This window comes from Mycteria americana, chromosome 2 (genome assembly GCF_035582795.1).
Source record: "Mycteria americana isolate JAX WOST 10 ecotype Jacksonville Zoo and Gardens chromosome 2, USCA_MyAme_1.0, whole genome shotgun sequence".
Classification (NCBI taxonomy): Eukaryota; Metazoa; Chordata; class Aves; order Ciconiiformes; family Ciconiidae; genus Mycteria; species Mycteria americana.
The window spans coordinates 98624517-98637972 of record NC_134366.1 but is presented as its reverse complement, the minus strand read 5'-3'; the positions used below and the strand labels follow the sequence as shown (position 1 = coordinate 98637972).

General features: G+C 39.8%; 1 protein-coding gene across 7 annotated transcripts in view; it reads left to right on the top strand.

Annotated features, from left to right (window-relative positions):
* Nucleotides 1-13456, top strand: part of COBL (cordon-bleu WH2 repeat protein) — a 164441-nt gene that overhangs the window by 134948 nt on the left and 16037 nt on the right. For all 7 annotated transcript variants that reach the window (XM_075494105.1, XM_075494106.1, XM_075494111.1 and 4 more), the window contains one exon: nt 3215-3527. In XM_075494105.1, the coding sequence (XP_075350220.1) occupies nt 3215-3527 (313 nt within the window). The remainder of the gene's footprint in view (nt 1-3214; nt 3528-13456) is intronic.

Sequence of the window (13456 nt, the reverse complement as noted above, 5' to 3'; positions counted from 1 at the left end):
AATAAACCAATAACTAACAAATAACCATCAAACTAACAAATAACCATCGTCGTGATCACACTGTGCTTAGTGTGTGGTGGTTTTCTGCATGTGCACTCCCTCTGAGAAAAAATACGCAAAAATCAAAAGGCAGAATCACATCTACTACTGCGCATTACCCAGTTTTCTGTGTAGAATTAGAAAGTTTTTAAAGGTATTTCTGACTCCTGGAGCCAAGACGACTCAGTAAAGTTGAGGTAGGCTTTTTTCATGTCATGTATCATTACCCAGTAATGCCCATCCATCTTCTGTTTGCACCAGTGGAGACTTAATCAAGCGTGTAGAAGGAAGAATAGATTCTTACTTAATCCGTCCAAGGATGGCTCAGCTTTAAAACAGGAGTGTTTTAATGCTGCTCTTAGCTGAAACAAGGTTGTTAACATGACACAGAACCATAGAAGTCATGTTTTATGTGTGTGCTTTCATGTTCAGACGAGTAGTAGTGGCAATCAAAACGGTTTGCCTCAGCCAGCAACTCTGTTCAGTGCCATGTATTAACTGTGTTAAAAATTAATGGATCTTCTTGGTGAAGATAAAAGATTAGGGAAGTGCTTTGGCAAACTGATAGGCTTGAAGAAAGGGGGACATTTAGGTTTTGCTTGAGCACAGGGAATGTAATCGTTGAATAGAAAGATGTCTTTCTCTAGTTCCATGCTTCAGGATAAAACTGCTGTTGAATGAGGAGGTTCTTACACTGGCCTGGATGATTCAGCTGCCGAGATCCAGATGTAACAGACGGGTTTCGATTTACACATGGACCCTGATAATAGGAGAATTGGTTTTCATTTTGTTTGTCAATATGTGGGAAGAATGGGCTGGGGGATGGAGATCCTGCCCTAGAGCAGCTTGCTGAATCACATCAGGGAGAGACTCGAGTGTTGTTACTACAGTAGGCAAGCAGGGCTGTGTGACTAAAAGGATCTAAATCCCTGAGCAGAAAGATGCAGGAAATCCTTGCAGGCAGGTGAGAAGAGGATGAGGAAGTGAGAGAGACAGCTAAGGAGGAAAACCCTGCCATCCTCGTGTCAGGAACTTGAAGTAGGTACTTTGTTATAAATTGCTGTGTCAGCTATAGGGTGGAGGTCATTTACGGTGTCCTGGTGACAAGAGATGTGGCCTGTGTTATATAGAGGTCTCTTTGCATCAAGATATACTGCATTGTGCATTACTTCAAAATCTTCCCGTGTGCTTCCTCTTTTCAACTTCCGCTCTTTAAATTGATTTCTTTGCTATCCTACTTTGTTCTGTTTTTAACATATTGCAGCTTTTACTAATGCTTTGGTGGTGTGTTGTTACTGGGGGTTTTTGTTTGTCTGAAAGCCAAGCAGGCCATATACTCTTACCTGTTTGTTTACTGTCTATTTTTGTGGGGTTTTATTATTTGGAGTTTAATGTCAAATTATTCATATTTCTCTGTGATGTTGGTGTCTTCCTAACTGTAGCTCAGTCATGAGCATACTCTAATCCATTCAGTAGTGACACATACTTAGTTCCTGTAATTGCCATTTTTAGATGGAATGATCTCTTGGATTAAATCTGGAACCTAGAGCTAATGTTATAGAAAATAAGGTCAAAGAAATCAAGTAACATTATTTCCAAAGTCGCAATAGAGTCTTCGGATCATCTTCCATCATTAATATCGATGCTTGACAGCACTTACAACTTTAATCATGATTTGTAACCCTCTGAATTTTATTGCTTCTGCTGTCAGAAATCAATTTCAGTACTTAATGGCATCTTGTAACCTCAGTCAAGGAGAATGTTGGTTTGATTTTTATTTTAGTTTTACTCAAAGCTTCACTGCTAAGCTACACCCTTACAAAATTATTTCTATGGCATTTTTTAACAAAGTTGTTTTCAGTTCTCTAACTTAAAGAAAATACTTTCGTGTATACAGCATAATACAGGAGTATTTCTCTCCCTTGATCATTTTTATTGACCTGTAGTTTCTTGTATGCTTCAAAAAGTTGTAGATTCTGACCCTAAAAAGCAGTGAAGTGTATGTTTAATCTTAGTCACGCTTGTAGACCTGAGACTTCTCATATAATTAACATCCACCACAAGTGTCTGCAGGATTAGACCATAAACTATTGTTTAATCTTCCTTTTGCTTACTGAGGTTGAAGAAGAGAAGGGAGCACACTTAAAATTCCAAATTAAACATTTAGATTAGTCTTTATTGATTCCTTTTGATCAAAAGAAGTGTGTTTGGGCTTGATTCTGTCTTTAGTCACTCAATAATTTCAGTCATTGAAATTATTGACCTTGTGCCAATTAATGGCACAATTGCAGGATGGAGTCTAGAGTTGTACATTTCTTAAAGGAAATAACAAAATTGTATTTTTCACAAAAAAAAACCCCAAAACAAACACAAACCCAGGCAGCTCATAGGAACAAAACTAAAACAGAGTATGAAAAATTGTACTGTGTCTCATCGACTCTCAAAATTTGCAACTTTTAATAGAGTTAAACATGCAAAGGGCATATCCCTTGATCTCCTTTATAAATGACTAAACGTTGGAAAAGATTCTGCTTTAAGCATAGTAGTGTCTACTTTTCTGTACACTTATTAGTAGATTTTGTATGCTTTGGAAAAGAGACAATTGTTATTCTCCCATTTAACGCATAGGAAATTGAAGGGTGGTAAAATGAAGTGACACCCAGTGGGCCAGCAATAAATTCAGTTTACCAATTCAGTGTCCTGACTGGGAAATGCTGCCCATTTTTACCTGTGTATAGACTTCTTATTGGTAATGTCATGATCTGTTTGGCAGCATGGAAGAGGAATAATGAGATTTAAAGCATTAACAAGAAGTGAAGACGCATTAACAAGAGTGATTTCTTGCACCACATCATTTAAACTTTGGTCTAATTCCCCAAGAAACTGTCCCTGGAAAGTTGTTTCTTCATAGAAGTAAGGCAACTGATTTGCTATGAAAGTTGTAAAACCCAAACTCCGCAGGACAGGCATAGCAAACCACCTCTCTAAAAGCAAAGAAGAACAAAATTTTTGTCACTTTTCAAATCATCTCTATTCTATATACGAATATTGAGCTCCATCCTACTATTTCTAAGGTATTTCATGTGTTTTTTTCCAATTACAAAGGAATAGCTCTCTGTGTTTGATTTATGTACTGATGACTTTCAGCTAACTTTCCTTGCTATATTTCATTTAGAGAGCCTGCTGCCTGCACATGATAATGTTTATGTAGTGGATGACATGGTTCTGGAGCTACCAGAGGCGGAAGAAACGGCATCAGAAAGCAGCTGTTTTGCATCTGAGGACACCATGGAAGACTCGGGTGTTGTGAGCTCCCCATCTGACATTGTATCTTTGGATTCACAAAGTGACAGTATGAAGTTGAGAGACATCAAGCTGGTCAATGGCTACATGGACTCAGCTGAGGCAGATGCGATGTGTGGCACAGAGACGTGCTCTGTAAAGAACGCCTGCTGCGATAGGGTGGGATCTGACAGTGCTCCACAGAGGTAAAAATTTATTTGCAGCCAGCTCTTGGAAAATATCTTGCATGTCCTCCTTGTAGGGAATCATTTAAGAAAACCAACTTCTACTTTCTTCTGCTCTTTCATAAACCAGTACCAATGCCAAGTGACTCCTCCCAGTGAAGAGCTCACTGCCAGATCCCCTCCAGTGACATACTTGTAGCAACAGGCAAAGGTCACTTTTCTGTTTGAACTTGTAGTTACATTCCTTGCAAAAGACCGCTGCCCTCCAGAGTTGATTTCTCCAAGAAGTCTGAAATAATTTTGTTACAGTTTGGTTTATTTTGTAGTTCTGATAGCATATGAAGTGCTTAAAATGTTACTATATATTGATCGAGAAAAATGACATGCAGGTCATAAAATGGAAAATTCATTAAATGGAAAAATCCAAGCCACTGAAAGCCAGGTGGAAAAGGATTGTATTCAGTGAAATTTGGGGATTGGTTTGTGGGTGTGTGCATGCATATATATGTTCACCTAATGCTAACCTCCACTGGCGTTATACCTTGGGGGGGTTTTTTCGGCGTATTTCCTTTTTTTTCCTTTTTTTTTTTTTTTTTGCATAAACAAACATTTTCCTGCAGTTTTTGCAAGAAAATACGAGAACCTGGAATTTAACTAGAAACTGCCTTCAAGCACAAGTGACTCTGACACTGTTTGTTTGCCAAAACTCACATAGTTGGTGGCAGGGCTGCAAAGGGAACCCAAAATTTATAGGACTTCGCAAATACAAACTGGCCAAACAGGAAGCTGTGCCTCCAGCAAGGAGGGTGGCCTGGTAATACTGACAGGGATCCGCTCTGTGTGATGCTGCAGAGTCATGGGACAGGAGCCAGAAATTCCTCTGAATTCTCAGTTGACACAAAGTCTGTGCTTTCTGGTCTCTCTCCATTCAGCTGCTAATCTGTAGCCCCTTCATAAGAGCATGTATCATGACCTAGTTATTTCCTTCCACACATTTCTGAGGGAGAACTTCATCTTGGATCATGCAGTGGGTGATAAATTAGGCCAAAGTCAGTATTTAACCTATTGGAATGATCTCAGGGCTTTTCTTTATCCATCAGTATCAATGGGGACAAGATTAAGCCTCAAATTAGATGCTTGCTCAACAATACATTTTTCTTGTGATTTGTCCTTTTACAGTTTCTTAGGTCCTGATGCAGTCTCTGTTTGGAGGTAGGCTAGTATAGTAACTGCAATTAACTTTCCAGACCTGATCCAAAAAAGCAACCCATTAATTTCAGTAGACTTAGATTGAGCGTTGTAAGGTAACTAAGCAATCCCAACTTTCCTCAAAACGGAGGATCTAAACTGGTTAGGAAAACACACATGTGCATTGCGTGGGGGTGGGAGAAGTTACCATAATGTTGAGCAAAGACATCAAAGCACAGCCCTGTAAGAACAACCCTAATCAGCAAAAAAACGTTTTGGACTTTTTCTGTTTTTTTAGTCAAATAAAAGATTGACCACAGGACATTAAGTGACACAGTCCCTCTTGGAAGTCAGTGTTCTCTCCATCTTTCACTTCAGCCAAAGGCATATATTCTGTACATTGCATTGAGATTTACCTTTGCCACACAAAGACACAACATTTTTAATAGTTGGAATGAGTGCACATAGAAGAGACAATGGGACATTTCATAAGCTGGCTAGTAGGACTGCTGCTCAGGGGTCTTGCTGAGCCAGAGTGGAAGCTGGAAGGAAAGTGTGGTGTACTGCCCATCGCAGTCAGGGGGGTGATTGCTCCCCCTGCTCAGCTGCTGTGAGGCCAATGCTGTAGTACCACGTCCAGTCTTGGGCCCCCAATTCAAGAGAGAGATTGGCAAACTGTAGAGAGTCCATGGGAGAGCCATGGAGAGGGCTGGGGCACTGGAGCACATGAGGTACGAGGGGGAGGAGGCAACTGGGTTGTCTACCTTGCAAAAGCGATGTGGGTAAGGAGGGACCTGATTGCAGTCTTTCCCTAAACAAAAGGACTATGAGGCTTCTCAGGGATAAACAGTGAAAGCAAAGAGGCAACCGTCACCAGCTGCTGTAAAGGAAATGAATATAAGGAGGAAATTCCTCAAAACAGGAGCAGTTAAGCAGTAGAAGAGGTTGCCCAGAGAGGTCAAGGAATCTCCTTGCCTGGAGGTTCTCAGAATTCAGCCAGGCAAAGCCTTGGGCAGCCTGGTCTGGCTTTGAAATTAGCCCTGCTTGGAGCAGGAGGTTGGGATAGGCTTCCAAATTAATCTTTTCTGTGATTTTATCATGCTACATATTCTGTATTTATCTAATATGTCCATAATTTAAAAAGAGTAGTTTTAGACTGAAATAGGAGACAGTTATTGTTGTTTGGGGAGTGCAGTTATTTTTCATAAATTCTATTTATTTTTTAGGCTCTGGGACAGGAAAATTGCTTCATATCAACTTTAGGGTATAGCAGAAACTTAACATTTGTGATTTATTTTAATCTTATGTCAGCAACCACTTAGGTTGCCACAGCAGCGATGCTGATAGTAGTATCTTTTAAACTTTTATGCTCTGAATGTGCCAGTAATATTTGAAGTTCCAATTCCACTCCTAACCTCTGTTTGTAAACAAACCAGCTTTGAAAATTGTGCTCGTCTAAATCCTTTTGAGGTCAACTTGCTAAGTTTTCAAAAGCCACTTCCTAAATCTAGAGGGAAGGAAAAAAAATAAGGACTTTTTTTAAACCTATTTGTATGAAATTCTTGTTTTAGTGGGATGTAAATCAATTCTGAGTACAATTTTGAGTACAGCCAAGTTCGGAGAACATCAGTTTCAGCTTCCACTGTCAGAGCAGCTGCCACCCCACTAATAAAATCTGTTGGGAGCTCTGAGATTGTGTGTCGTTCTTGTGATGAACGGGCTACTTTCAGGACCAAACCAGCCTCCTAAATTCCCAGACAAGTCAAAGTGCAGTTCATGTGAATAATTGATACCAAGCTATATAGAGTTTTAAATATGTTTCATAAGCTACAAAACTTAAAGGAAAATTTTACATGGAGTTTATTAATTCCTTTCTGTCTTCTTCTAGTCCCGTGTACCAAGATCTAACTCAATTCTAAAAGGAAGATAAGAACAAAGAAATTGGGAGAACATGTCGCTACTGTAAAGTAGCGGTGGTTAGCAGCAGTGAATAGGAGTCCTCCTTGAGTCTGAGCTCTGCTGAAGCCAGAAATTTTATTTAGTGACTAATTTGGCTGAAGCTTGGGAAAAAAACGTTAATAAGAATAATGGAAATATTTAGCTTGTCATTTTAAATTGTAAAGCTGACTAAACCTTGGGCTTTTCACCCGCTGAAATAACTAATTCCTAGGAATTTATAATGCTATATACTAAAATAATTTTGTACTCTCTGGGCTGTGAAAAGTATCCTTAAAGTGGAAGCAAATTATATTTGGAGTGTGAAGGGCTATAAAGAAAGTCCAAGTGGTATTTTTCACATGCACTGTGAAGGACTGCAGTGAAGAGCAGAATCAAGCTCACAGTTCTTAGCTGGGTTTGGTACAGAAGCTTAGCCTGCGCTGCAAGAGATCAAGAGTATTTTGCCATGTTGCTTACTTTGGTTAATTGTATGTTTAGTTTTAAATTCATTTTTCTTAGAGTTTCTGGAATTGTTTACTGGGTGGCCTGGGTGGTCTCTGTGTAGCTGAAATGCCTGATAGTATTGGAATATCACAGCAGGGTCTACACCTTACCCGCTGCTGAAGTCAAGGAAAGTTGTGAGCATTTAAGGGGACAGTCGTAAACATGCAATAAGTTTGTCTGCACTTAGCAGCATAATAGTATGGCCGGGTCAGAAATAGCATGTGCCACAGGCTTTGCACACACAGAAATGACAACCACAGCAGAGCTCAAATCTCATTCAGTTCCCCGAGCACAGAAACAGAAATTTCTAAAAGAAGGTCCCCAGATTCCACCGTTTCCAAGCTGGGCTCTTTCCTCCATGGTTTTGTTCTCCAGTACATGGGAGCAGCTTGCAAGTGCACTCTTTTTTGTTTTGTTTTTTTGTTTTGTTTTGAGATTCTTGTTCAAGCAATCTTAATCCAAATACACATATTAATTAGCATGTAGAATATGAAATCAAATGTCAAAACACTCCAGTTCTACCCTTGGCTCTGCCTTTAATGTGTTGAACCATCTTTGTCTCTCCACCTCTGATATCCCCTTCAGCCACTGACTGGTGTTTTATGGTAAAAACCATAATGCAGCTATCATATCTCACAATATGTTCATACAGTGCCTGGTGGAGCAGAATCCAGACCTCAGCTGGAGGTGCCAAGGGCTAACACCATATTGACTACATGCAACATTTGGCTGTGAATGTTTTAATATTAACTGCTGACTGAACACTGTACTACATAGTTCTCTTTCTTCATATCCTTCCTTACGGTTGATTTCTTTGTGTTGTGTATCTGTTCACCAAATTTTAATATATAGTGTTAAATGAGTAACAAGAAAACCACAGAGAAGCTGAAATGTTGCTTATGTAGCAGTAAGTACATCTCATGATCTCACAGTGTTGCAACTCTGTCCTCCCATACCCCCTCCTTTCCCATCCCTTGTATGGTGTCATCACGCAAGCTCCTAGGGGCAGGGATCAGTCAATTTTATATGCCTGTAAAGCATCATGCACACCTACTGTCTGGAGCTTTATAAATAATTACACATTAAAAATTATGTTAAAATAGTATTATTAGGGATGCTAGGTCACGCGCTTAAAGTTAAGTAACATTAATATTAAGGCTGTCTGTGTAACCTTAGCTTCCCCCTTTAACCTTAATTCCAACCCCCCTTTTTGTGCAGTATGATAAAGCCTCTAGTTAAAGTGATCATACTTTATTTTGGTTTATTTTCTTTCTGAGTTTCAGAGCTCAATTAATAGAGCAGGTATACCACTGTTCACTCTCAGCTCAAATTCGGTTTTGGAGACAGGACTATTTAATTTCCTTTTGCTCTTTTTATCTTACTCATCACACTAGTATCCATGTGCCATGCAGACTTTAATTCATTTCTCTGCACAGTACTCATGTGAGATGAAAAGGTGAAGGAGAAGAGAGGTGATGTACAGAGTCAAGGCAGACCAGTGACCAGTTAGACCACACAGGACCCCTTTTTGTCAGAGGACTGAGCATTAAATAGCATTTCATGTATCAGAATGCAGCTCTCCTTTTCCTCCAAACTCTGTTCTTGGAAGACATTTAACCATTTTGGCTGAAATAAAATAATAGAATGATCGTGGGCATGATACAAGTTGTCGCATTTGGACTGCCACCTAGCAAAGATGCATAACTTCTTGAGGTTACAAGCAATCGAAATCAGGTGTTTAAAAGGGGTCTTAAGAGTGAGTGGTTTCACCAGCCTCTCTCAGAGCAGGAAAAACACTTTAAAATACTAAATATGTTTTTAATTTTGAAAAGGTTTTAAATGTATTAAAATATTTAAAAAATAAAAGTATTTTAAAATGTAAAGGGAACTTGGCAATTGTAAAGCTAAATAAATACAGGCTTGTCTGGGACAAAAAGATAAAATACCTTCCAAAGGTCTGAAAGGGATTTTCCCCTCCCTTGGGTTTCTGTTTCAGTAGCCATGAGAGAGGAATATTTTTTCACGTACAGCTAGTGGAGGGCATAGGGTGGGGGTGGGGGAACCCCCCTGAGATCGGTTCATGTTGTGGGTCTGGACAGGGATAATCCCATTTCCTCCCTTGCTCTTGGGAGAATTTGTTACCTTTGGCTCTGGTTGGGGTAGTTGAAGCTACTGGGAGAAGAGTCCTCTTCATTACCAACCTGAGAAATACTCGCTGTTTGCTACAAAACTGTTAGAGTTTTGATGAGTTAGTTTAAAACAAAAGCTTGAAAGGATAGGGGTGGGTGAACTTGTTCTGCTTAATTTTCAGCCCATTCAAATTCAAATGTTACAAGGTTTTGTATTCCACTTGGGAAGGACAGGAGGGAAAGACAAGTCAGCAGCTGGAGAGAATTCAGCGATGAAGCTGGTCAGAGGAAGAAAAAATATAATAGTGAGTGGCAGAAGGCAGGCAGGAAGGAAAGAGAAAAACTGTAATGAAAAATAGCAGTGTATGTATGTATTATATATACCTCTTTGTGCACAAATACGTTCTGTACAATTACATGTCACTTGTAACGATCTCTGAGAAATACAGGAAAGTTTTATTCTGTTGCTTATCTATAGGATAGGTTTTATTTTAGCTGGGTAGGCACATGTTTCACTCTTTTGAAAACAGAAATGTAGTTTCAAGAGGGAGGAAGGAGGAGAAAGGGTTAAAGCGACAGGGAGAACTTCAGGGATGAAAAATTACTTAATTAAGACCCAGATGTCTGACAGATTTGCAAGCCTCTGCTTCTTACATAGTTTTGCTAATTTCCTTCCTTATCTCTGGCTTTCCCTTTTCCCTTGTTCCAGAAAACTCTTTAAATTTGGATGCTCTCATGCACTTTTTTGCTGGCAGATATTAATGGAAGGAAGATACTAATGATATTATGGTTAAGTAATAGATACTCACAGTCATTATAGAGCAAGAATCCAGATTAGCCTTTCTGTTAAACTCATCCACTGGAAAAATGCTGTATACTTTGGAGCTGTAGAATATTTTACACGTTAGGAAGCAGCTTGGGTTGCTAAAGGTGTAGTGCTGGCTTCCAGGAGAGAAAGGCTCTGATCCTTGCTCTGTTTCTTATTTTTCTGTGTAAACCAAGAAAAGTTATTTAACCTCACCATGCCATCTTTTCATTTGCAATGTTACATTGCGCAGGTGATGTGGCTGTGTTAAGACTTAAATCATGCTAGTCCACTTTCCTGACTATTTCTGGCAATGCTGTCCGCCTGCGGGCTTTCCCATTGAGAAGCTGTTGCCAGAGGCCCGTGCGGGAAGTGGGGGTGTGCTTCCAGCTGTATAGCAACTACAAGCTGCTGCTTTATGCAGCAGGACCCTGGAACCAACATATGTTGGTGCACTCTGGAAGCTTAAATCACCCTGGTATGTAACAAGCTTAGAGATTTCTAGCATTAAAACATAAAATTATACTAAGCAAAAGCATTTTCGTTTGCTTTCTGTTTAGGTTTTTGGCCAGTAACCATGGAGGAGGACTGTAAAAGGACCATAAACCCAGCTGCCGCTGAAAAATTACATCATTTTCCTCCTCATCTATATTTACAAGTTCTTATTTTTAATTGGGTGGTTTTATATCTGAAGGCACTACTGGACCTCTGTGTTCTAGGATTGGAAAATAGTTTAATTCAATCTGTGATAGTTTTTATTCAGCACAGATATAAATGCAGTGTAAAGACCTTTGGAAGTTCGATGCAGTCCCAGAAAACTAGAAACAGAACACAAACTAAAAAACCTGGAATGGAAATTATACTTGTACCTTGCTCTCAAAACGTACGTGCAGCTTTTCTTTTATCGCTCACTGAAGAGCATAAAAAGCAAGGTTATCTGGCACTCAGCAGAATATGACCATGTGCTTTTTCCTTTTCTTAGTTGCCTGCCACTTTCAGAAAACTTGCGTCAAAGACAAGTGATGACTTTGTTGTCTAAGCAGTCCTAAGTTGGTTGTGCAGTCTACAAATTTGGCATTTTAACAGGCTTTGGTCATACGAACATTAAAACTTTATGCTCAAGTTCACAGGAGACAGCAGAAATGGAGAATGTCACTGGTCAGATCATAGCTTAGGTGACCAGAAAGTCCACCACTTATACTAGCTGCTCTCCTGCTGCTGTTATATTCCTTTCTTGAAAGGAAATAAAAATGTCACCCAGCCTAAGAAATGGAAAGAATGGAAAAATGGTCCCTTAGATTTTGTAAACTATTGGCTAATCTGAAAAATAGTTACCTCCACTTTTGGAGAATACTTTGCTGCATCAATCACAAAACCAAATATATATACACCGTGAGTTTACTTAATGTCATCTTTCTGGCCTGGTTGAATAGAAAGTTGTATTCAAAAAGGATGCACTTTCAGCTGTACTTTCTACAATTTAAAATCGTTCTGCATCAGTCTCCTCTCTAACACCCACTTTGATATATACCCAAGGTAGAATAATTTCTCTTTCCAGCATTTATGTAAGTGGAGAATACTATGGATGCATTTTGCAGAGGAGGAATTTGGAAATGCACGTAAGGGTTAAAGTAATTTCCTAGTATCGGACAGAGAATACTATCAGAGCTGGGAAAGGAGCCCAGATGCTCCAAAGTCCAGTCTGGAGAAACCATAATACCAGCTTTCCAGATTGGTCAGTCCCTGTTAGCTGGTTAAGATATGTGTGAGAAGCTGAACGCTCTTGATGTCCATTGAACTGCCTCACAGCAGTCACTACTTCCCTGCATGTGCTACTGCACGGTGTGCCTGTCTGGATTTGACCCTGTTATTTACCATGGCTCTGTCTTCCCTCCCCAGCTAGTAACAAATTCGCAGGAGCCATGTTCTCGAGTCTTTTGATATAGCAAACATGGTGCAAAATGAGTGAGACTTTCAGGTCACATTCCATTAACATGAGAGATGGCTACTGCCGTGTCATCTTGCCTGCTGCCACTCCAGCAGGACACGGGTCTCCCTACGTTCCATATTATGTCTGCCAGCCCCAGACAGATGCCTCGAATATCCTACAGTATTTCAGATGGCACCAAGTGCCCAAGTTCAGACAACTGAATTTCTTCCTCATTCTCCGCAGTTTACATAGGTCTGCGTTGTATTTTTACAGTTATAGTGGGAGTTGTGGTTTCTGCCTCTGGTACATGAAGCTCACCAGAACTCCTGAGAAGTGCTCAGAGACACCCGGGTCAGTTTTATCATTTGCAGACCTCCAGGTAAAGCTGCTCTAACTATAACAAACTGGCAGTTTCTGTCATTGCAAATCCGTTGTCTTACCACTGGTTTGGGTTTCTTCTTAATGCGGCATTTCCAGCTAGGTTTATCAGAGGTTTTTCTCCCTTTCTTAGAATGTAAACTTTCTCATAAATGTCTGTCTCCCATGGCATTAATTTGACAAAACGCTGCTGTAAGTTTCATTTTGTCTCCAACTGCGCGAATGACTGCCGAGGAGTAATTATGCGTTGTAGCCTGCGCTCAGTGGAGCACTAAAGGCTGTAGTTTAGTAGTCACTTTGCTCCGTTCTGTGCTCTTGCACAAATCTCTCCTAATCTACATAAGTAATAAGTGTGCAGGCTTCCAGGAAACGTGCACGTTTGCCATTTCGAGCCTGGGCTAAATGCTCACCGGTGTTGTATTTTTAGCACCTCACATTTTACCAGAAAGGCAGCGTAAAGGTTATCAAGTTCTTCCCTAAGTCAAAAAAAGTGTGTGTGAGAAAATACCACTGGTAATGCTTATCCAGAATGTAAAACATGGTATCGGAATAAGTCATATTTTTCTTGGATTCTGGCCAAAACAGAGCTGTCAACAAAAGAAAAGTGTATAGGGTTAGAAGGGAAGAAGGCTATGAAAAAAAAATTAGAGGCCCTTTTGTTTTTCTTTCTCAAATACTGTTGTGAGAAAGAGTCGTCTTAGGCATATTTATAAATCATGTGAGCTACTGGAAACTACCAGACCTTCGCCTCACAAAACACATATCACATTTTAAATTCCTGATGCTAAGAATGTTAAGAAGAGCCCTGTGATTAATCTATACCTTCTGGCTTGCTTTGTAGGTGAGTTTGGAGATGAATTGAACAATAGCTCTTTTAGGAATTTGGAAATGCAAAAGAAAAGATCTGCTTTTTCTGAAGCTCCCTCTGTAAGAGCAAATAAGAATCCTTTCAGTTTCACTGCATTGTTCGCTTTCTTTCAGAAAAATTCTGTGAATTTGATGTTATTATCCCAGTTGTCTAGATAAGGAGATTGAAGCAGAGATTGAGAGGCAAATTATGTATAGTTACTGCATAAGT